The following is a 26,161-nucleotide window of genomic DNA, read 5'->3' as shown; positions in this document are numbered from 1 at the left end:
GATTTAAGCCAGAGGACTACACAGAACAGGACAAGGAAACACAGTGCCATGTGGGAAAGAGGCAACAAACACAATAAGTACACACCAGGTAATTAAGAAGATGGAAAACACCAGGGAACACAGCTGCAACAAATCAAGTAAAATAGGCGAGGAAGGTTAAACTCAATACCAGGCACACGAGACGCTATTAAAATAGAACAGGAACTAAGAAGCTGTCATCAACTGAAACAAGTATGGAACTAAAGGCACAGGAAACAGGAAACTCATAAGTGTAAGTAAGATAAACATAGCACTTCAAACAGAAGGCTATGGAGCTCACACATAATCCCATCATAAAACCAAAAACTCAGAGTGAACCTTCTGAGCTGGAGCACTTAACTAAAGGCATGCAATTCAACAAAAGAACTCACATCAAGCAAGGAAATAATGAGAACTACAGACACAAAGAAAGAACAAAAAGCTAAATGTGAACACTAAAAAATACAGGATCATAAATAGGATAAACGAAAGCACAAAACTAGATAAAACTCAAAACCCAGGATCCACGCTGCAGGGACCCTGACAGGAACAGCTTTTTAAGTTAGCTAAGGACATGACAGCAACGTTTTACAGTGCAAAACTCCAAAGGATTTCACCACTGAAGGTATACGTATGATATCATTAGAAGACGGAGAAATCTCTATGCACATGGTCCAAGGACACAAACTGCATGGCATCATTTTTGATTCAATTGAGTTCAGTTCACTTTTATTTATACAGCACTTAATGACAACAACAGTCGCCTCGAGGCACCTTAGCCCTTCATGCTGCGTTTCAGTAAAAGCAGGGATGGTTCTATCGTGGAAAACACTGAATGGGCTCAGGGACGTGTATGGAAAACCATTGCAAGTGAACACAGTTCAGTGCTGCATTCAAAAAGTAAAGTTAAAAATTTACTATTCAAAAAATATATACTATGAAAATCTTAATCTGAAATTGTATATGGAAATTATGGATGCTTTCAGTGTTGAGTTCAAAATACAGGTGAAATAAAGTGCTTCATGGGACGGCTTCATTAGCACTAAACAGTACACACACTTTTTTTGTTATATTTGTTACACTTTTGTTCCATTTTTCTCAAAGTTCCTGTTTCCAGGCTAAGCCGTCCAGGCGCTCTTTTAATTTTAACCTCACTTGTGCCATACGAACATGCTAACAGTTTGAATAAGCTGAAACTGCTTTGTGTTGTTTGTTTATTTTACATGGAACAATATCAGCTCACCTTCAGTGTTATGAATTCCCACACAAAAGGGGGCATTTAGTTATTTTTTAACGTGGCCTCATTCTGAACAAACAGAGTTTTTGTGCCATTTGTCTGAATTCAGTGTCTGGCCATGACTTTGCAGAGACGTGCTGGCAGATGTCGTTAAAAGTGGTTCTTCACATGCTGAAATTTTATATGAAATCTGTCTCAGTGAGGTCACAAGTCATCATCTAATCACTGCCGGCTTTAACATCGCATCCTCGTCTATCTCCCTGCAGAAGCAGCAGCAGGCATTTCTTCTTGAAAAGTGGAGTCCGATTTACTCTGCTGCATGTTAGCTTGAAGCTGTAAGAAATACAACTGCAGACGCTGACTCCAGCAGTCTCCATGATTACTTCAGCACAACAACATCATCCATTGTTCCTATTTGGATCAGTTAAGGACCGTAACCCGTTCATACTGGAACCTGATGTTGGCACAAAGGAATAATGTGAACAAAGTAGAATTAGACACTAAGGTTTGCACTGTTAACTGAGACCTACGAGAGACAACAGACTGACTCATGCACATACCGTACTGTACGAACACAAATGTTGGCAGATTCAGTTGAAATATCGAGAGAGAGAAAATAAGCGTAGGTACTGATGGAAAAAGGAAAGATGCTATATGAGAGAGGAAGAGGTCAGAACCAAGAGCCACAGACACAAAGTGAAAGAGAGACAGAGAACTCCCAGATATTAGACAGTGAGAGATGTAGACAGCTTTGCTTCGGGCAATAAAAGACAATGCATGAGTTTATTAAACGGATTTTAAAAGCACTTCCCTTCAGAAGAGGTACACTTGATAGACGATGGCAGGCCAAGTGAATATCTGTGCACGACTGTGTTTACTTTTGGGGGATGTCTCTCTTCAAAAAATGACTTGTTAGCTGGACATGCCAGCTTAGCAATTAAGGGATGAAAACACAAATACAATAAATATATGTTGTCACATAGACAAACAGGAGTAGACGTAATAAGATAATGTAGAATGCCCGAATCGGATGTTGCTGTTAAATAAGAGCATTGCCATTTTATTGAACTTTTTCAAGCAGTCAATTTTAAACTGCTCCTACACTAACTTGACATGTTCGCTGCCCAATAACTGAATAAAACAGAACAAAAAACGGCTAATAGAGATTTGCTTACTCTCAATTTGGGGTCTCCTAAATAATATACAGGCTCAATTAGACCTCCACAGTTTTCTTTCCTCTGTATCATTGTCTTTAAATCTTAAGTCATTTTAATTTGTTTGAGTTCTTCATGTTTCTCTCTCCGTTGTTCCCTCCTGGGTTTCTCCATCTCTTGTGCTTCCCTGTAGAAATTTAATAAGACTCCTTTAAACATCAAGCAGTGCTCACACAGTTCTAATTACAGCGATTGTGGATTCAAAACTTGCTGTGTGATACAGTCTCTCAGCAGTGGGGTTACTTTCAAGCTAACTCAAAACCATAAAGCAGCAACAAGCTGATAGTTTGACCACTGGTGTCAAACTAGTTTTAGCTCATGGACTGCATCCAGCTCAGTTTGATCTCATCAAATAGTAACTTCCACAAAAACATAAGAATTTTGTATGTTTTTTAGAATAAAAGTTTCATATTAAATGAACCGTAAATATTTAGAAAATATTATTTAGAAAAATAAGTGCAAGTTCAGAAATAAATTACTTATGATTTATTTTCCCATGTTCATTACAAAGAAACTCAGTTGCCCTAAATTTAACATCCTAAGACCCAAACTCTTCCACGGCATGCATTTTTAATTTCTCTTTGATATTTGGGCTGATTGGAGCCCGATGAATGTAAAAACAAAGAATTACCAGATTTTATTTTTTTTTTACCTTATTTTTGTTTTTAAGAAGAATGAGAGCCACATATGAGGATATTTGTTTAAAATTTCGATAGAACAGTAGCAGGATAATGTCCTCGTAAGTGGATATCAGAGCAAAATTGTAGAGCAAAATTGAGTATTTTGGTCTAAATAACCCAAAATGCGATGTCCACATATGTGGACGCCAGGTCCTAGGAGGTTAAAGAAACAAATCACCTTTGCTCCTTGGTTTAAAGGTTTAGTGTCAGTGTGTTACGGCAGGCCATCAGTACTGGCTGTGATAACTGAGAATCATTCAGATGTGTGGAGTTAAAAAGATCATTTCTTATCATCTTATTGCATGATACAGTTCCTAAAGACTTATCATAATACTTCCTGGTCCACCCATCCATCCACTGTACCCTGTACCAGCTCTTGGGACATGGTGTGTTCTCACCTGAATGTCCCAGGTCGAACATGCCCGAAACAATTCACCAAAAAGCTGGGCAAGAGGCTTCGTAGTCAAGTGCTGAAGCTGCTTCAGGTATTCTTGAGCGGTTATACTCTGAGCCCCTGAAGAATACCTGAGCTCCTCGTCTTGTCTCTGAGGACGAACCTTTAGGAGAAAACTCATTTCAGTCACTTCAGTTCATGTCCGTTTGTGAAGGTAGAAACATGAATTGAGCTGTAAATCAACAGCTTTTCCTTAATGGTGAGCTCTTTCTTTATTCAAGCAGATGAGACTTGAGGTAATATAAAAACAACAGTAGAGTAACAACAATAATACAATAACCACTTTGGTTTTACTTTGTGACTTATAGCTGGTTGTTTCTTGTAGTATTAATTGATATAAATCCTATTGAGTTCTTACCTACACGTTCTTTTATTTGCTTCTTTGCTTGGTAAATATGTTTTACAGTCGGTCTGGGAGCCTCATTGTGAAGGGTGTTTGCTTTAATTCTGATATAGGAAAAAGGAGTGGGGGATTAGAAACAGTTGCCAAAATCCAAAAAAAACAAACTGTAATAAACCAGTAGTAGGAGTAAAATAAAAATGATCCACATTTTAGGGATTTGTGTTCCGAACAAAAGCACATTCACAGTGTGCAAAATATATATAGATGCCTTTCACATGTATTTACTCCCTTTAGCACAGTTTAGCAGGTCTTTGCCCGAGTGACACATCTAAGCGCACCGCGGAGAACATAATTATCAAGTAACAAGTATCCAACACAAATATTTTCCTGTTATCCACAACATTATGAATGACGGATTATTAGATTCTGCTCTAAATACCTGACACTCAAAAGCTCACTAGACATTGTTGCAGCAAAAGAGGAATTTTGCTAAATCTTGGAGATGTCAAAATGTGAGTGGGTGGATTTATGCCTCAAGTGGTAGAACTGGAGCCAGCAGTTTATTTGTTACCAGGTACACGAGCAGAGCTCTGCTCTCATTTTGTGTCTGTGTACATAAATGCAAATAAAAAGTCTGTTTGTTGTTCCGCTGAACCCTCGTTTCCATTCTTCTCTCTGCAGGCTGCATGAGGGATCTACGCCTCAATGGTCGCTACATGCCGCTGGACAGCCAGCCACGAGATGGGGTTTCCCAGGTCAGCGTACAAGGCCTGTCTGTTGGGTGCTCATCTGACTCCTGCAAAAGGAACCAATGTAGCCCCCCTTTTACCTGCGTTGATTTGTGGAGAGTGCACGAATGCAGGTATGCACACAAACCCACGCATACCGAATGCAATTGCACAGTCGAGCACACACGCTCTTCCTTGTGAGTCAAAAGCATGAAAACACATGCGTTTAAACCCATTTGCTCCCTTTGACACCACTTCTCAGCCTCTGACATGGATATTATTTTTGTTCATAGGCATATAAAGATGCTTTGAAATAACCCAGCCCTGACCCACTTAAGACTGCAAAAGAAAAAGCATCCCTGAGCTTTTATTTATTGTAAAGCTAAAATGTCTGTGCAAATTCTATGGAAACCATTTTCTAACAAAACACACATTTTCTCGTGCGTACAAACACAAAGGATGTTTGAATGCACGGCAGCCAATTCAAAGCAAATAGTAAAGGAAGACCAGAAAAGGTCCACACTGGCATCCTGTACAACAACTTGCAAAACTGGAACAAGAAGGACAGCAGACTGACTGTGTTGGAATCTGTAACAGTTTCAACATGGTCTGAAATGTGAGGGAGTGGAGCAGAGCAGTTTTAAACATCCACCAGGTCATGAGCTCTTTGTTTCTTGTAGTATAAATGGTGGCATACGTGCTAAAAGAAAAAAAAAAGCACATTAACCTCTTAGATGAAATCTCTTGTATGCATTTTGAAATTACAATCAATCCAGAATTCCCCATTTGGATGTCCCAAACATGAAAATTACATTAAAATGAGCAATAATCCATCCCAAACCCTGAACAGATCTCAGGTGATCTAATGATATAATGAGAGCTATAATCTGACCACATTTCTGTGCATTCCTCGTGTCTTTTTTACTTTTTAATCATGTTATGAATAAATTAATGCCAGTCATTCAGTGCACAGGCAACAGAATCCCTAAGCAACATGCGTGCAGCCATGCCCATCCATCACTATATACAGTGATAGATAGACGAGGTAGTAAATGTTGGGTATTTCTTGTCTAAAAATGATTTTACACAATGAGCACTTTTCTTGTTTGACTCTCAGACTCTGAAAAGGGTTCTGTAATATCTTTCTGTGACTTCAGGGCATGTCTGAAATCTCAGTTGGGCCTGCAATAAAAGCGTGTGTGTATGAGAGCGGGAGCTGTGGTCATTCATCAGGTCTAACAAAATTATAGCAGGGAGCTGCATTATGGGAATTGTAGGATCCAGACGTAAAAGTCAAGATACGTCAGCCTCTGCTGCACCAGTTCGGATCATTCTTTATTAAGTTTGGAGTTATAGAAATGCAGGATTACTGAATGTGACTCTGATTGCTTTGGTGGTTTAAACATGGAAAGAAATCACAAACTACCTCCAGCTAATTCTCAGCAATTCCTTCTGAATTTACTCTTTTGCTTTCTCTCTACAGGCCCAATTAACAAATCCTTTCAGGGATGTGGAATTTTATTTTACACGCAGTCTCAATTAACTCAGTTTTTTTGTGATGCTTCTTTCTTATTAAATTTAAAAAAAAAAAAAAATCAGGAGCAATAAATGCAAGGCGACTACCAGGCAGCCTCCAGGTGCCAAACTAGTTGAAGGCCATTGCAAATTATTTGCTCATTTAGTTTCCTGTTGAAAATGCTATCTTCTCCATGAATGAGAAATAAAGTTACTGAGTTCCTTAGCCACAGGCTCAGAGCAGCTGCTAAACCTGTGACAGTGAAATCATCTTATATCTGTCTCAAATACTGATCTGTAGACTTTTATGACATGAAAGTCATGTAACATAATCCAGTACAGTGAAATGTATACACTATTATCAGAGAAAAGCTTCCTCCCATCCATCCATTGACTTCCCTTCATCCAGGGCCGGGTCACAGGGGTGGCAGCCTAAGCGGAGAAGCCCAGACCTCCCTGTCCCAGGCCACGCCCTCCAGCTTATCTGGGGGAACATCAATGCATTCGCAGCCCAGCTGATTGATATAATCTCTCCAGCATGTCCTGGGTAAGGTGCCCTGCTGAGAGGTAGGACATGCCCAGAACACCTTACCCAGGAGTAGGGCTGGGCTATATCATACCGTTCACGGTAATACCGGTGTAATGTTGGGCAACGAGAAGAAAATGAAATATCGCGATAGAATATGGGCAAAACGCGCATGCGCAGTGCCTTTGTTTACATACGCACATGGCGGCGACGCAGAATGAGAAGAGCGAAAGCGGATCATTGAATGAAACGGATGAACCAGAATTGGTTTGTAAAAATGCTGCAACTTCAGTGGTGTGGAACTGGTTTGGCTTTCGTCCGTCAGACACACAACAAAGCACTATTTTTGGTAGAGCATGCTAGCGGGCCGTCGTTATTACTGTGTTGTTTGGAAAATACGGCACACTTAAAATCAACCCTTTGATTTTTCTGAAAGTCGACAGTGCCCCTTATAGTCCCGTGTGCCTTATGTATGAACTCTGGTTGTGTTTACTGACCTTGAAACGATTTTATGTACACGGCGCTTGAAAATCTGTCAAATGTTTCAGTACAACTTGCTAAGCTACGAACCCGCACCGCTTGATGGATTGTCGGAGCATTGCGGCTATCGTAGGCAGGAGCCTCGCGGAGTGATACGTACTGTGCTTCAACATAATATTACCGTATTGTGTGTGTATAACCTCTTAAGTTTTGTGGATATTATACATGGTTATGCTGAGGATATGTCGGCCAATTTCCACTGGAAATGCCTTTTGGTTAAACTGTCAGCAAGGAATTTGCATTTGCACTGTTACGTTTTTATATAACTTTAATGCACTTAAAAAAGCTGCTTGTTTAAGTGAAAATACGCTGATGTTTTTTTTTTTTTTGCACTAATAAAGTTGAGGAGTTGTAAAGTATTTTGTCTAGTGTCAATTATATCGTCAGTTATATCGTTATCGCCAATTTTCAAATCTATATCGTGATAAATATTTTTGGTCATATTGCCCTGCTCTACCCAGGAGGCATCCTTGTCAGATGCTTGAACCAAATCAACCGACTTTTCTCTGAGCCTCTCTCAAGTGACGGCACTCATCACCTTGCCTCTAAACTTTCTCTGGATCATTAATTTGTGCAACAGAAATTCACTCAAAATTATCCACCGTTCAAGCTAATCTACTTGTGCATCTTTGGACCACTTCTAGCATGGCTAATATTTTTGGAAATCCTTTTTTGACCGTATGCACCATGGAAATCAAACGTGTGCAGAGAGCAAGCATCAACTTCAATATCAAGCCCACTTTACTTTAGTTTCAAGGATTATTGCTGGTGATTTGAGCAGGATCTCTCGGACCCAGAGACTAAACAGTTTATTTCTAGTCAGTACAACAGGCCGTGAGTGTGCATGTCTTTTTGAATTTCATGGACATGAAACTGTCACTACATGGTCTGCTGTAACGTGCATGCCTGAACTGTACTTTTGGACATGCTGGAGGAGGTCCAGTGAGCATCACTGATTAGTGCTCTCTGAAAGTCGGGTTCAGACTCAAAACAGGAGAGGTCCTGGAAGAACTCCTTCCCAAGGAAACTACATTGAGGGGAAAATCAACCAAATCTTAATATGATACTTTTTTCTAATGTGGTAAAAGGCATTTTAATATGATCATATCATCACATTAATATACTCACTACAATTTGCCTGAAATAAATGCTTGCACAAAAGGAATGTTTGCTATTAATACATTTGTGAAAATTCATGTATATTTACTGGCCCAAATGCCTTTGAACTCTGGGCACTGTTATTTTCTGTCTGAAGTTGGCATCAGACAGACTTTCAAAAGTTGAAACCCACAGAAAGCTGCAGTCCTGTCCCCCTTTCAAACATAACGCACAATGCAGCGAACCCACCTGCTCGGCCACTAAATGTGGTAAAAACAACATTAATTTTTTCAACCCCTCTCACCCTGATCGGATTCACCCATTTGCTTGATCAACGTTTCACACGCACTACTGTATTAATTTCTCTAAAAGGCTTAGTTTGTCAGTGGGAAATGGAAAATGTCGTGCAACGAAAAGCTGCGGCGCGCTAACAACCCGCTCCTGTGGCACAGAGCAAATCAAACACGGAGAGCTCTTAGCCACATCCACTAATCTCAGCTATTTTTCTGCCATTGGAAACATCAGCCTCTATTCAGTGTGTGCAGCCTCCTAGCTTTTAATCTGGCCTTTCCCCTTTTTCCCACTCCTCTCATCCACTCATCCACTCACCCACATCATCTATCCACCAATTTATTTTTTCTTCTTTTACAATGGCTCTCATTCTTGCACTCTGCCCCTCCTATCCCTCCATTTCTTGGGTTGTATGGTTCTCATCTCGCTTTAACCTCCCTAGCGCGGCCACACACACAGACACACACATAGTCCGACTCTCTATTCTCCTAGTGCTTATTTGTTCGCCTTGTTCTCTTTCCAGTACTTGACCTGAACCTTGGAACATGATTAAAGGGTAGTAAATGTTGGCAGTGAGCACTCCATGCCCAAGTGTTTGAAGCTAACTGGAGGGCCACCGTCAAATAGTCAAGTAATTGCTGTTAATGCTGCATTTGGGCTCAAATAAATAGGGACACAGTCAGATTTGTCCGATCCTTTTTTTTTTTTTTCATTTAAGAAAAGAGAAAATATGACAAATTCACTGTTTGCAGTCAGGTTATCATAAACGTAAATGGAGACAGGGAGAGTATAACTGTTTCACATCTAAGCGGGGATAGTCGAGGGGATCAAAAAGTTGAAACGGTGTTTAATTGAAGCTTATTCCGCCGTCAGATCAGACCTCCAGTTGTGGAGGCGAAGCATCTGTCAGAGAACCGACTGCTTCACGAGGGGAAACAGAGACAGTACTATATCAAAGCCTATGTTAAACTAAGCCTCTAACAGCAGATATTACAAGAAAAAATTAAAGGCTTAGCACTCGGTGTGAAATTTAGGTCTGTAGCAAGTTTCATATCTTCATATCTGTTTCATAATTAATTTGTCATTGTGTGGAAAAAGGGGCTACGGGAGTCTATTGAGGAAATAACAGAGGCTGCTGAGAGTCACGTTGATAATTGCACGTCTTCTGCCAAATCCACACATTATAGCTGAATGCATGCGCACATTAACAGCCAGCGTTTAATGACGAATAAAGAAAGCACTCTGCACATGCCCAGTTCATTCAGCACTGACTGACAGGTAAAGTCAGGCACAGAGCCCATCTGCATACATTTACACTGACAGGTGAGATGGACCTTCATTATTCATTGTAGCTTCAGAAATATGAGCTTTTTTGATACCTCACAAACTTTTGTTGTTACTTCTTGGAAAGCTTAGCACTTAGCTCAACAGTAATTTAAACTGTGGGATTATATCAGAGGTTATATTAGAAAAATCCACCTACTTGTTGGACTCCTTCAGTCTGTTCATATCAGAATTTATTTTCTCCTTTTTCCACTTATACTGTTACCTGGAAAAGTTTATGTTCAATAACTACAGCTCAGCGTTCACCACATCCTTTTTTAGATTAAAAAAAAAATAAAAACTTTGATTTTACATTTGCCACGTCTCTGTATCTCAGCCATGCAGGCACAGGAAGGATGGCAAGTAGTTTGCAAAAGCTTTAAATTAATGATATTTTAGACCAACCCTATCATTCTGACCACTTGCCTTCTGCAAAGCCCACTGGTGCTCATCCAGTATGTTAAAATAAAAGCTCTAAAATCTAAACATAATTCTGAGGATGGGCGATGTTGGTGAGTAGGATAGCTAACAATATACTAGAAGTTATAGACAGACACTTTGACCCTAAGGAAGAAATTCATGCTGCACGTTTCTAACATAATGTGCCACCTTCAGTGTCGGACACTCGCTGGTTTCCGGGTGATCGAAGCCAAAGACCCAGCTCTCATCACCAACTGTAAGAGAGTCTGTTTCATGCAGAAGTGTCGGTATTCCTCAAAAGATTTCCAGGAGGCATGTTGAAATCTTAGAGCTCAAACAGATGTGGTCAGAAGTGGACTCCAGTAAGCGATCCAAAAATGGGTTCAGCCACGGAGAGGCGCACAAAGAGATGATCGTGAAGCAGAGATCAGCAGAATAAAAAACAATATTTTGGGTTTTTCTTTAAATTTATAGACAGAGTTGTGGAACTTTGTGAGCACATTTCATATTTTAAGTTCTATTTTTACCTTTACTATTTATTTACCGGAGCACATTATTAAGAAAAGCAACAGAATTCCCAAGCTGCATGACAGCATAACATTGAGATGAAAAATATCTCTATCACCAGAGATATAAAAAAAATATTATTAATCATGCTTTAGAAAGTCTAACAGCTCCACACCTGTCACTGATTACAGTGCACACAGGCTCCATGTTATGATAAGGCACTCTTCATAGCACCAACTGCAGTCATGGCTAATGACAGGTAATGATAAGAGAAGCTGTGTTTTCTGTTAGACAGTCAGGTGTCCTGTATTCAACACCTACACAGGCTCCAACCGCGCTACAATTATTCCCGAGTGCTTGGCTATGATTGTGGCATAATAATCCTTTGCACAAATAATTTGCTTTTTAAAATGTCTAACAGATCGATAGGAACGTGGTCATTTTAAAAACTGATATTTACATCTGCAATAACTAACAAAAACAAATAAACTGAACAGTGAAAATGGTTTAATGGTGATGCTGACTTCAGTTGGTTTGGACAAGTAATTCCACTTGTTTGTTCTTAAGATGGTTCTCCTGAGTTCTGGGGACTGAAAACTCTCGTGGGGTGAATGTGCGGTAGCTCGTTCTGAAATGCTGCTATATGAGATGACAGTTTAGAAAAGTCCTGCAGAACATAAAAGGTAAAAAAAGTGTTGCATCTACTTGTTTTGGCACTGGTTAGAGCTCCTCACAGCTGCACCCTGTACAAGATGGACATTAGAGGAAAACGAGAGCGAGTTGCATAAATAATTATCCTCCCCAGCCGGCAACAGAATCATTTTCTCAGGATCATAGAGAGTAAAAGTTAGTCTATCCTCGCATATATTTAAGGTTTGTGTGTGATCACTCTATCTGTACTAAAGACTAACTGTATGTGACAGGTTTTTTGTATACAGCTATATTGTATATCAGACTAGTATCACCTCATGCTGTCAGATGCCGCCTGTGTCCTTTGCTCACTGCTCGTGGTTTTATTAGCCACAGAAAATTAGAAACCTACCAAGTCCACTTTAGAAGATTAGAAGGGGACTGTGACATAAATCACTGTTTTTTTGTGTTTTTACTTTATGCTTGATTAGGATTAAGAAAAATGTGCCCCATGTTAAAGACAAACGTTACGCCCCTCTGCAGCCCCTCATCTCCACAGTGTGGTCACCTGTTGCTAATTGGCCACACCTAAAAGCATACCAGAGGCGGGCTTTCGAGAAGCTCACTAGTCTTTGCCTTGGTGGCACCAGCTACTTTTGAGCCGAGTCGTAACACAAATTAGAACATTGTATCTGTTCTGATATTTGTCCTGTGAACATAAACTGCTGTCTGAAAATAAAGAATTTCTAAAAATTAACCAAACGGTGACGAGACTGACAACAAACCCAGCGATCACCTGGTTCACAAATAGTAATTAGTTAAGTTACTAAGTTGTCTGGGGCATTTAACCAAACGATTAATGGTAAAGTATATGTGTAAGCCATGGCCCATGCAGGTATTCCAGATATTCTTATCCCCAGCAGGTTGACTGAAAGCCAAGATGGCGCCAGTGTTCACGGCAAGCCGTCTCCTCCGTTTTTGTTTGTTGTTTATTGTCCTTCTTTCTATGTGCTGCTCTGATGTCTCCACGTTACTTGTCTATGATCGCCAAACTCTTTTGAATCTCCGGCCTTTGGACTACCAGACACAAGATTTTAAATGGAGATCTGACAATCCTCCTCCGCTTTCGAAGGACTTTCCTGATCACCTCCGCCACTTACCATCTACCTTCTCTCAAAGGAAATGTTCACGGAGACGGGGTAAACGTGGCGGCATCCGTGTTCGTATCAAGGCCCTTTTAAAGTCCTATGTTGCAATAAATGATCGCTATTCTACAAACATTTTGTCATCTATTTCTGCCCTCCGAGACCATGCTAACTTCAGACTGTTCTGTCATCGCTGGATTCGCCCTGTTGGACCTTATGGTTACCTGGACCTCCCAGCTGATCTTCCACCCGGTCGGTGCTGGGTGCGGTCCTCCAGAGGAGGCGCGAATCTCGGCAACCTTCGCCTGCTGCGGCGTTCTCCTACCAGTAACAGTGTGACCACTCTCCGTATGGCCTTATTAAATACAAGGTCACTGACGAATAAGACTTTTATTTTAAATGACCTTATTCTATCGTCGGGACTGGATTTCTTATTCCTGACGGAAACTTGGCTTCGCCCCGGCGAACTTTTTCCCTTCTCGGAGCTGCTCCCACCTGACTATGCTTTTATTAGCTCACCCCGGACCACTGGAAGAGGTGGAGGGCTAGCTTCAGTTTTTAAAAACAAACTTCGATGTCGGCAGCTGCCACCTGTTCTGTACCGCAGTTTCGAGGTGCAGTTATTGGAAGTGAACTGCATCCCCTCCATCCTCTGCGCTGTGGTGTATCGTCCCCCGAAACTTATTAAGGATTTTCTTCCAGAATTTGCTGATCTACTGGGGAGCCTAGTGCCACGTTATGACCGTATATTAATTGTTGGTGACTTCAACATTCATGTTTGCTGTGAGGACAGTTCGCCAGCTAAGGATTTCCTCGCTCTTATTAGCACCCTCAATATCACCCAGTGGGTAAGTGAACCAACTCACACTAAAGGTCATATACTTGATTTGGTACTATCTTATGGTCTGGATATTTGCATCACGGACATAGAGGACTCTGGGATTTCAGATCACTTTCCGGTTTTGCTTAATACTGTAGCGAGCGCTGTGGACTTGAACAGTGATGGTCCTGTGCGGCAATCGCGCACGATTAACTCCCAGTCAATCGCCCACTTCATTGATGCTTTCCTTGACTCTCCCCTCTCTGATGCTAACTGTAATGGGGTTTTATCAGCGGATGAGCTTGCTAACCTCTTTCATACTACATGCGCTGACATCCTTAACTCTGTGGCACCTCTGAGAATTAAACGTGCCAAATCCTCACAACCCTGGCTAAATGATACTACTCGCGCCCTTAGGCGTGAATGTCGTCGTGCTGAAAGAAAATGGAGGAAAGACAAACTCCACGTCTCTCTGGACATCCTCCATAATTGTCTATCTAAGTATCAAAAGTCTGTTAAAGCTGCCAAATCTGCCTTTTTGTCTAGCATTATTATGACTAATAGCCACAACCCCCGAGCACTTTTTAATACTTTTAATTCTGTGATAAACCCTCGCACTACCACTTATAGGGATGCCTCCCCTGCTCTTTGTGATAAATTCTTAAAGTATTTCTCTGATAAAATCTCAGCTCTAAGGGCTTCTCATCCATCTCATCCATCATCAGTTTTAGACCCAGTTCCAGCCTCTGAATGCTTGACTGTCTTTCAACAGTTTGAGCCAGTGTCTTATTCTGCTTTAAAAGATATAATTGATCATCTCAAAATCTCTGGTTCCCCGCATGATATTCTTCCTTCTCGTTTCTTTAAGGAAGCTTTACATGTTATTGGTCCTTGTATCTTATCTCTGCTGAATGCATCATTGTCATCAGGTTGTGTACCGTCTGTCTTTAAGCATGCTGTTGTGCAACCTATTATGAAAAAGAAAAATCTTGACCTAATTGGTCTCACCAACTACAGGCCGATCTCTAAACTCCCTTTTATTTCCAAAATATTGGAAAAGGTAGTTCTAAAACAACTACAGGCCTTTTTAGATGCAAATGGTATTAATGAAAAGTTTCAGTCTGGTTTTAAACCTCGCCACAGCACAGAGACAGCCTTACTTAGAGTTTTTAATGATCTTCTTTTAACTGTTGATTCTGGATATTCTGTGGTCTTAGTTTTACTTGACTTGTCTGCTGCTTTTGACACGGTTAACCACAACATTCTTCTATCAAGACTGGAACATGTTGTTGGTCTCAAAGGTACGGTTTTATCTTGGTTTAAATCCTATCTCTCAGAGAGGTCGTTCTCTGTTGCTATGGGGCAACACTCCTCGGCTTCTGTCCCTATTTATTGTGGTGTGCCTCAGGGGTCCGTGCTCGGTCCTGCTCTTTTCTCTTTGTACATGTTGCCCTTGGGATTAATTTTTAGTAAATACAACATCTCCTTTCACTGTTATGCCGATGATATCCAGATTTATTTACCTTTGAAATCCGATGTGACTGCTTCTTTGCAACCTCTGTTCAACTGTTTGCATGAAGTTAAAATTTGGTTATCACATAATTTTCTTACATTGAACGAGAATAAGACCGAAATCATAGTCTTTGGTAGTCACACTCCGCTAGACCAGTTAGCTGATGCCCTAGGCCCTCTCGCTAGCCATCTTTCGTCCACTGTAAGAAACCTCGGAGTGTTCCTGGATGGCTCTTTTAAACTCGAGAAACAGGTGTCCACTGTGGTAAAAAACAGCTTTTACCAGTTGCGTCAGATTTCCAAAGCAAAGCCGTTCCTTCCTTTAAAGGACCTTGAAAAGCTTATTCACGCATTTATTACATCCAGATTGGACTACTGTAACTCCCTCTACTCGGGCCTCCAACACTCCTCTCTTTGCCGGCTCCAGTTAATTCAAAATGCAGCTGCGCGTCTTTTAACAGGTACGAGAATTCATGAACACATAACTCCAATTTTAGCCAAATTACATTGGCTCCCTGTTAAATATCGTATAGATTTTAAAATTCTTTTGTTCACTTTTAATATTTTGAATAATTTAGCGCCCAGTTATCTTTCTGATTTACTCCATTCATACAATCCCAACAGGGCACTTAGATCGTCCAACCATAGGCTCCTAGCACAACCTAGGACTCGAATGAAGTCGAGAGGCGACCGGGCCTTTGCATCCGTGGCACCCAGACTCTGGAATAACCTCCCCGTTCATATTCGCACTGCCGAGTCGATCCAGTCTTTTAAATTACGTCTTAAAACTTATTTTTTTACTTTGGCTTTTGATTCTGTCTAGTTGGCTGTTTTAGCTTGTTGCGTTGTTACCTATTGTTTGTTGTCCTCTTTTATTGTTTGTTTTAACTGTCTCATGTTTTTATTGACTGTGAAGCACTATGGTCAACACTGTTGTTTTAATATGTGCTATATAAATAAATTTTGATTTGATTTGATTTTCCCAGTTACTCCTTGGGAATCCTGACGCCCAGCTCATAGATGTATATTCACCACAAGTTCTTGGTCTACCCTGGGGTAAGACCCAGTTGGGCATGCCTGGAAAACCTCCACATCAGCTGGCACAATGAAAAAGCTTCTTTTAAAAGCCACATGTGTTTGACCTGGCAGGGTTTCATGCCGGATGCCCTTCCTGACAAAGAGAATTTGTCTGTGGCTGGAATTAAACAAGCAACCTTTTTCTCGCCAAGCAAACGTGTTAAAGACGACACCATCGGAGGCACTGGAGGACCGAGGATGTCCAACGTCTTAACTGTCTCGATTAAATGAGGTTTTTACATTAAACGTTTTCATTTCGTTTCATCATAAGCTGAACGGTTTTGACTGACTGCCACCATCACACTGAAGCCAAAAAAATAATAATAATCTACCAACTTTTGGTTGAAGAAAATAAACTTATTTCAGCTTTTTTCATTTCAAAGGTGCTGCAGATGTTAGAGCAGAGAAGCTTTTCTTCACTGCTGGAAACAGCACAGCAGCAACAACACCGCAGAGAGCTCGGCCTTATTTACTTCTTAGTACAAACACACAAACGTCCATTGTTTACAAAAAATTAGCCCATGATGTTGGTCTATAAGTTTGCCTTTGATCTCATAACCTTGTGCTTTGGTAACGCTCTAAGTTAATGCCTTTAAATAAATGACTGGGTGAAATGAAAGCCTGCTTGTTCTCACACGTCTTCTCCCCACTGTTTTCCTTTGGTCTGAATTCTTATATTTCATGACAGGAGGAATCAAAGGTGTCGGTACACAATGTACTAAAATAAAAGCCAAAACACAGTTCCTGCCTTTCTTTCATATCGAATCAAAAATGGATTTTGAATCGAACTGTGTCCTCAAGGAATTGCATTAAAAACGAATGTTGAGATTTCCTGAGACTCTCACCCACACAGTGAGTTTAAATAGCTAAGCAGATAAGAACATAATTCAGAGATAGATTCTGGGAGAAGATACAGGAAATTAACCCTTTACTGCCTCGTCTGGGTTAGTTTCTGTAGCTGAGAAAGAGCAGTTACGAGATGAATTACAGCACCGATTTGGATTTAGCGTCGCTCTTTCATAGTAAAGTTAAGTCAATATTTATAAGGACGAGCATATCTGCGGAGAGCAGAGGTACGACTCTGATGTCATCAAAATGTTCAGCCTGGAGCTTTTCCATAGACTTTGAATGGGATGGTGAATTAATGGGCTCATAAAATGTTTGTTTGAACTGTTACACCCAAATGAGCTTTTAATTATAGTAGTGCTTTCTGAAGTGAGGCAGAAAATGTGCCCCTGTCTGCATAAAACCATCCTAGTTACTGCCAGTGCCACTGTCAGCACTTTCATCCCCTGCAGTCCAGTTCTCTGTTCAAGTGTACATCTGTGTAAGATCACCTATTAAAGTAGTAAATAACTCCGTTAAGACCAGAGGGAGATAATGACAAGCCAGCTTTGCGTCTCAAGATGTACTTCAGTAACTTTTTAGTCAATTGCATTTGTATTTTAGTGCACACTTTCTTTGCTCAAGTATGTTTTAGAGAAACATCATTTGAATACAATAATAGCGCTACATGCATTTATTTATAGTTTTAAGTATTTACACACATTCCTAAAATTCCCAGTCTTCCGGTGCCTTGTCCTGTCTTATCGCTCTTGATTTCAGAATAATAGCTGAAGCAGAGCGTTCATGCTGGTGTTGTTTCCTCTTCCCTGAGGTCAGGACATCAGAGAACTGACAGAGAGGAACAAGTGTGTTAATACTGCAGCATTTCAGCCTCGCTCTGTGATGTCATAAAGGTCTACAGATCCACCAATGGAGAAAAAATGGTCTGAAACCTGAGCTTTTGGCTCACCAGTTATTGTAAACTCGCCACACTGTCACGTTTGACTTTCACAGCTACATAATATAGGAGGAGTGTATATTCTGATGAGGTAACAGTAACAGTTCTCTTTTTATTCTCATGTTGTTCACCTTATCAAATCTCACGAACATGTCTAATGTTAATCTACATGAAATATACAGGTGGGTTTTATTGCGTGTTTTCTCTGTTCCTGACCGCCTGCTGTCTCTATCCAACTCTTGTCTTTTGCAGATGTCCTCCTGGTCACATGATCAGTGTAAACGGGACCAAAAAGTCTTGCGTGTACACCCTTTGTGCTATGCGGCCCTGTCACCGCGGGACCTGCGTGGCCCAGTCGCCCTCCAAATTCACCTGCCACTGCCCGGAGGGTTACCGAGGACACCGCTGTGAGACGACACTGGCCATATACAGGGAGGACGTGGGCCTCAGCTTCAGCTCCCTCTTTGCCATCTGTATCTGCTTCATGGCCTTACTGGGTAAGTCCTGTAAATGTACTGCGTGTTACGCATATCTGTCAGACTGTATTACTGTCGTGTTTCTACGGCAATACTTCCCATCCTAACTATAAGCAATTTGGAAACAATAATGATGCTTAATATAATGTTTAAAGCTATAACTCTGTATGAATGCAGCCCTGATAGCGTTATAGTGAACGTACCGCAGCGAGGCGGGAGGAGCACGGAGGTGAATCTGCTTCGTGTGCAGGCTGACAAATGCTGCAATTTTCATTAAAGTACTGATGAGTACAAAATTACTATTATGTGACAGTGGAGTGCATGATAGATTTGAAACTGACACTTGAAAAAATTGAAGCTTTCATTCATAAAGTTCGTTCACTCTAAAGTGGTACGACGGTAGAGCGCCAGGTGTTTGTAATTAGCTAATCAAGGGCGGTTTTTTTTATTATGTGTGAGTTAATGTGTTTATAAGTCTCAGTGTGGAAACAAACAGAGACCCCACGAAGATGGTGCGCTCTGTTTTATCGATCAGTGTTTTCAAAATGACAGCCTAATTTTCATGAGGTCAGTAACTCTAAAATAACTTTTTATGTCACTCTACATGAAAAGCAACTAATACTTACTGTGTGGTTTAATATACTCTAACAAACAAAAATGAAGTTGTACGAGTTATACTACAGCTAATCAAGAATTAATGTTTCTGCAGACGTGATCTCAAGAAGTTTCCAAGTCTTGCACTGAAGTTTTCAGGCAGTTATTAATCAGACTTCTCAAGTTATTTGTGTGAATTTTACCAGATGGGAATTCTTCTTAATGATTATTCAGATTCTGCATGAATGTGCTCGTTTACTTCGTTGGACCTGTTGTACAGAGTTGAGGGTACATTTAGATCCTCGCTGACCTAAAAAGAAAACTTTTTAATATCACATCTCTCCCTTCCTAATGAAGGTTATTCCAAAGCTGAAGCAGGAACTTTTATACTCCCCCATGGTGCCATATTTATTCTCAGACTGTACTAAAGTAGCTTTACATTCATAGTTCAGAAAAATTTTGTTTTTTTTATGTAGGTCCTCTGTGAATCCCGCTTATTTCATGAGTTCATGAGGATATCTGCTCTAAATTACATCATACAGATAAGAGTAGAAAAAACAGTTTAGAAAAGTGTGTATTCTGAACTTTTGGTTAACAAAAAGACGTCCAAGCTTGTAACTGTGTATGTGTAACATGACAAATCCTATTTAAGCTTATCTTCTTTATCTGCAGATGTAATTACAGTTCAATTATTTAGCTCATCTGACCGAAGCTTGTGGTGTCCGTTCCCTGTTTGTTCATTCATCTCTCTATTCGTTCAGTTCACAAGATTTGCTACTCCTACAGTGTTGGTCAGATTTAATCAAACTTGTACACAATTGTGGTCAAAGTCAAGGTCACAGTAATATATGGTCATTTTATGGTCACCGTTCCCTTTTTGCAAAAACTGCTGCTCAAAGTGTTGGTTCGGATTATAATTTTCATGAAATGAGTGTCTGCATGGACTAATCTGTGTACCTAGGTTAGGTATCCTGTTGATGACGATGATGGTCATAATCTTGTGTGTCATGATGGTGGAGGGAGTGCTCTTACTGGTTGACTCCCACATTAGGAAAGCTTAGTTGGATCCTTACTACCACCATTATGCCAACATTATTAATATGCCCAATGCTTTTTATGACCGTGGTTAAAACTCACCACTCAAACACTTTTGTTTGGTGGTAAATGGGATCAAGTGAAGTTGTATTCAAGTTAAGTGAAGTTGTATTATTATAGTTGTTGGGATCAACTGTGAGCCTCTCTGATGTCTCAATGGATGTTAATTCTCATTAGTTTGTGCAGTACAGCCGACCCCTCTGTGCTTTACACATTACAGTAGTCTGTAAATTGTGATGGATTGTGAGCGAGATTAGCTATTATGATCTGGTTTGTTTTAAAAGGTAGGTGGAGAGCTTCAGTGAAACATTGGATTAACAGGATGCTTCACTGCATTAGCAGAGTAAATGATCCAAATCCAGGGATCTCCTTTCAGCACATTAAATTACATCAACCTGAATCCCTATACAGTAACTGTTTGTACTGCTATGTAAAACTGTACTATATACAGTGCATATATATATATATATAATGCAGTCCTGTAAACTAAGTACATTCTTAATATTTTTAAGAGGGTAAATAGCAGCCAGGTTCTGCTAATCAAACACTTCTTTAATGGATCATTAGCACGTGTGGGCACCTATAAAAGTGTAGTTTTGTCAGTTTGTGGCTCTGGAGCTTTCTGGTGTGTGTTAATACAATGATGCAAACTTCCCAGAAGTGGTCGGTCTCCCCAAGGTCAGACTGGGCAACACTCAGAGAAACTGCAAAAGTCCACAGTTAGCATGTTAAATGTTAAAGCTGTTGGACTGAGTAGGCTATGTTGGAAGGGTTACCAGGGAAAAAACTCCCGTACTGTTACTTAAAGTTATTGGTGTTAAAGGTGGTCTTACAAGCTACTGGATCATGTTGTGCCCTAGTTTTTCACAGGACTGTATTTGTTATGGCTGTATATTATTATCATAATATTTGTAATGTCTTAAAATGAAGAACATTTCATAGCTTACAGGTGATAATGGACTGAAGATAGAATAGAATAGAAATATCCTTTATTGTCCCTCATTGGGGAAATTGTTCCAGCAGCAAAGTGACAGGTGGATGGAGCAGTTGATTCAAAAAATAATGTGCAACATAATGAACATAATGCAGGGATATTAACAACTATAATATAAGTATAATATAAACAACTTGTTGTGTTTGTTGGGAGCAGTGATGGTTATAAAGTCTAACAGCTGCTGGGAGGAAGGACCTGCAGTATCGCTCCTATGTTCTTCATGCATGGCATAAAGTCATTGTCCAAGAGTGATGCAGAGTTCTTCTGTCTCCTACCACCTGCATCTTAAAACAGAGCTGGCCTTCCTGATCAGCTTATCCAACTGCTTCAGCTTCCTTTCAGCAATAGATTAGCTGCTGTTCCAACAGACAACAACATTAGAGATGGCTGCCACCACAGCGCCCCCTGGACTCCAAAAGATCTCAGTCTCCTCAGAGTCTGATCAGGAGATGGTTCCACTGGCACCAGTCCACAAAGTCCTGGATCCACTGTCTGTACTCTGACATATCCTCACCCTAATGAGGCTAGCGATGGGAGAGTCATCAGAGAACCTTTGTAGATGGCAGCCTGGGTAGTTGATGGAGAAGTCTGAGGTGTAGAGGGTGTCCTCACCTACTGTGGGCGACCAGTGAGGTAGTCCAGTATCCACTAGGACAGGTGGTGGTCCACTCCTGACAGCTGCAGCTTGTCCCTCAGAGGTCGGATGGTGTTAAAAGCACTGGAGAAATCTTCCAGGCTTCTCCGGTGGGTCAGAGCTTGGTGCAGGAGGTAGATGATGGCATCATCCACCCTGATGCCAGGGAGGTAGGCAAACTGCAACTGATCCAATGAAGACCTAAACAGGGTGCGATATTTTAGGACCCGCCTCTCAAGGGTCTTTATGAGATGCACGATCAGTGCTACCGGCCTGTAGCTGATGAGGTCCTTTGGATGTGTAGTCTATTGTACTGGTACCACACCGGAGGTCTTCCACAGCTGTGCTACTTTCCCCAGCTTCAGGCTCATATTGAACATGTATCCCATGATGCCACAGAGTTGGTCTGCGCAGCACCTCCGGAGGCTGATGCCATCAGGACCTGAAGCCTTTCGCACCTCGATCTTTGGCAGCTCGTTCCTCACCTGAAGTGTTGAATGTGACAGGATGGTGGTGAGGGAGGGGGGCTGTGGGATGGAGTCTTTGGGTTGGACTTTAGGCAGTAAATTTCACAGGTAAAGCTGTATACCAGCCCTTTGTCTCGCCTGTGAACGGATCAACTGAAACATTCTGGTGTTTGATTTTCTGTTGTTAAAATCCACATTTTTCTTTCTTTCCTTTATGTTTTTGCTTGTTGAATATTCATCCACCTGTACCTTTGAGCTTTGTATTCCAATCCCTGAAGGATCCTCTGCTGAGAAAGCGCCTCGGGCTCAGTCGTACTCAGAGAGCTGTCAGTACAATGACATGTTCCCGTTGTTTAATTGAGGACAATACAACAGAACAGTAAAGAGCAGTATGAGACGAGCACAGCACAAGAAGAGAAAGCAGATCAGAGGAGTGCAAAATAAAACAGGACGACGCACAATACCAAAAGAAAACAAGAGGGAGCTGAATAGATAGCAAAGCAGAGGCTGCGCACAGCACGGCGAGAGAAAGAAAAAGTGGAAGATGGTGTCGGTGTCACACTGCTGCTGGCCATGTCTGATTGTCTCGTTGGTGATTCACAGGGCACCTCTTTCACACCCGGAGACCAGCCAGACACTCAAATGATCATTTCTCCTTTTCTTTTCTCCTCCGTTCCAACATCTTCCTTCAAATTTGGCCCCGGGCTTATATTAAATGCGACATCCAACCTTGATCCTGTTGAGGCTCAGCACTGTTTTAAGTGTTAATTACTTGATTTGTAGGCGTATAAGGTGCTGTTTACCCAGACCTGCAGAAATTGAGATCAATGCTCCGGGGGCTTTGGTAGTAATTTCAATCGGTAGAGCATCCTGCGCTCGATCGGTCAAGCATTCCTCACTCTGAAATTTAAGTAGCAGCGAGAGAGACTTCTTTTTTTTTTTTTTAAACCTTCATCAAATATTGCATGTGCACACTCCAAATGTTTGAATAGCAAGAACAAAAGAAGGGCAGCAACTCTCAAAAGCAGTTCTCTGAGAATGTTGTGATTGGTGAAGATTAAAGACAAATTCTACTCCCAAAAACGTTCATATTCGCTCATTCCCTTTGATCCTGATCTGTTGTGTGGTTTGATATGGTCAGCTATGAGATTTCCCTTGTCTGCTGGTACTGAGGTTCCTACAACATGAAGGCTTCATAGTTGGTGGGGTGTGTGTGTATGTATTCTAGCACCTCCAGCACTTAAGTCATTTTAACATGTGAGGATGAATCTTTAATAAGTGGGGTGATCCTTGACTTTACTTTCCATTTGTACCAAGTTGACATTTGTAGTTCGAATGAGACATTTCAACAGCTGTTTGCTAGATTGCTATCAATTTTCAAGAGGTGGTGGTGTCAGAAACACACTTGACTGAGAGGCTGCTATTGGAGGATTGACTGGGAACATTTTAAAGGCTTCCTTTTATTTCCTGTTTGACTGGTTTAACCTGCAAAAGTTTGGAAAAATGGTTTAGGCTAAAAAAATCCAGCCACCCATTAGTAAAGTCCTGTTATAAAGCCTTGAGGTCAGTGTAGGGTTAGAGATGTGTAATAGCAGATTATATTAGTCGCAGCCACTTTAGAATTTCTCCATCCATCCATTCGCTTCTGCTTATCCTTTTTCAGGGTCGCGGGGGGCGCTGGAGCCCATCCCAGCTGTCATAGGGCGAGAGACAGGGTACACACAGAGACAAACAACTATTCACACTCGCATTCACTCCCGCATTCACACCTATGGGCAATTTGGATTGATCAATTAACCTATCCCCACTAACTGCATGTCGTTGGCCTGTGGGAGGAAGCTGGAGTACCCGGGGTTAACCCACGCAAACACGGGGAGAACATGCAAACTCCACACAGAAAGATCCCCGATGGTGGAATTGAACTCAGGACCTTCTTGCTGTGCAGCAACAGTGCTAACAACCGTGCTTTAGAATTTCTAATGAACCCTTATCTTAACAGCATACACTCGCCAGCAGCTGCTGGTATTGGGTTGAATTTTGCCTGAAAGGTGTTGGAGGTGCTGGAGAAAAAGAGATTTTGGTCCATATTGATTTGATAGCATGTTAGCTGCACATCCATGATGTGAATCTCCTGTTCTACCACATCCCAAATTTGCTACTATCCTGATATCACAGCAGAAATCAAGGCTGCTGAGACCAGGCTGGGCTAATTTTCTGTTGTCTAGTTTCTGGTGAGCCCATGTTAGCTGACAGGATCCAGTGTGGTCTCCTGCTTCTCTGACCCATCCGGTTCAGCGTACTGTGCGTTCAGAGATGCTCTTCTGCAGGTAGTTATTTAAGTTATTGTGACCTAGTCATATGATAAAGGAAATGTGAGTACAGAAAGTCAGTATTTTACAAAAAAAATCTGCTAATACTTATTAACTTAAAATTTCAAGTAAATATCATTTGCTTCATATCACAGTAAAAAGAGATCAGGTCATTTTGGTATAAACAGCTGGATTACCAGCTGGAAACCAGCTCCATCATTAAAACTTCAGCTGGGTTTTTCTTCGTTCATCTCTCTGTAGAAAAATAGACCAGTGACTCATCACCTGTGGAAAAAAAAAAATAATGGATGTAAATCCACTTGAATTTTTAGCATCATTTATATGTAAGGAAATGCATGATTTTGTGCCTGATTTCATCATGAAAGAAATTATACATTCATGCAAAACCTCATGAAGATGAAATAATGCATGACCTCATTCATGCCTCAATGCATGAACAATGCAAAACCTAATGTGGTCACAAGGGCTAGATGTTAGGACGATTCCTGATGTCATTAAAACATTGAAATGATATTTTTAGCTTGAACATCCACGGAGCAGTCTTAGAGGAGTCATGTTTCTCTTCCACTGATTGGACTGTGAGACCAGCAGCACTGACACAGTCAGTCCCTGGGGTGCTCCTCGGGGGTTGTGAGTTCAGAGCAAAGTTTCTAGTTCAGAAATGTCAGCACGGCTCCAAACCGAGTCAAAGTCCAATTGGCAATCTCTTGAGTATTTTAATGATTAATGGCATAGTCCTCTGAATGTATCATGTAGCTGGAATATTGATTCTGCACAGCGCAATGCAAATTAATTTATTCTTTTTGCTTCTTTGGGCTTTTACGTGTGTGTAGCTTTGCGTAGATATCATCCCTTCTTTGCACGCACCTCTATGCCCTCATGTTGTGTTTCAGCAGCTGTTTTTCTCTCAGGATTATGTTGTTATTGCATTATTAACTTGGCTTATTACTGTTGGTTTGACACTGACATCCAATACTTGCTTGTTTTTCTGAACACTTTTTCTCTTTAACTCATTCCAAGTTTTTTCCTTTGGAAAAAAAAACATAAAGGACTTTTTTATAGCAACAAAGAGCTGCTCGGGGTAAACGACAGTAATGCTACTTTTACTATTTCATTCATTCAATTCAATTCAATTTTATTTATATCACGCCAAATCACAACAGTCGCCTCAAGGAGCTTTATATTGTACAGTAGATCGTACAATAATAAATATTCAAAAGATAAGTTTGCATTTGACTACAGAAAAGCAGTCAAATGCAAACTTATCCTTTTTAAACAGTCATGTCAGAACATCAATAATGTAGGCTCTATATAAAAGATGGACATAGCATGGTTTGTAAAGCAATGATGGCTATTATCTTCAAACCTTGGGAAGATTCAGCGTTACATTTTTTCCACCATGTTAATCTAAAGAAATTCAGTTACCTTCTTTTTAAGTTTTCAGGACTACTGTGACTTGGATGATTGCGAATCTACACAGACATGCTGCCACCATGTTTTTGTTTTTGGAACCAGAAGTGACTTATCAACCAATACTAGCAATCAGGTGCAACGCACTGATGCATATACATGATAATTAGCTCTAAGTAACAGAATAGTTAAAGACTAGAATGTCACACTCAGAGCCTGGTTCTGCTGGAGGTTTCTTCCTGTTAAAAGGGAGTTTTTCCTTCCCACTGTCACCAAAGTGCTTGCTCATAGGGGGTCATA

General features: G+C 40.8%; 1 protein-coding gene across 1 annotated transcript in view; it reads left to right on the top strand.

Moving 5' to 3' along the window:
- LOC146393167 (neural-cadherin-like) overlaps positions 1 to 26,161 on the top strand; it is a 325,691-nt gene that overhangs the window by 274,426 nt on the left and 25,104 nt on the right. The window contains exons 34-35 of the mRNA XM_084927227.1: positions 4,628 to 4,808; positions 18,114 to 18,358. Coding sequence (XP_084783353.1) covers positions 4,628 to 4,808; positions 18,114 to 18,358 — 426 coding nt within the window. The remainder of the gene's footprint in view (positions 1 to 4,627; positions 4,809 to 18,113; positions 18,359 to 26,161) is intronic.

Source organism: Perissodus microlepis, chromosome 1, assembly GCF_051167445.1.
Source record: "Perissodus microlepis isolate ML-2025 ecotype Zambia chromosome 1, ASM5116744v1, whole genome shotgun sequence".
Lineage (NCBI taxonomy): Eukaryota > Metazoa > Chordata > Actinopteri > Cichliformes > Cichlidae > Perissodus > Perissodus microlepis.
This window is presented reverse-complemented; position numbering and strand designations above follow the sequence as displayed.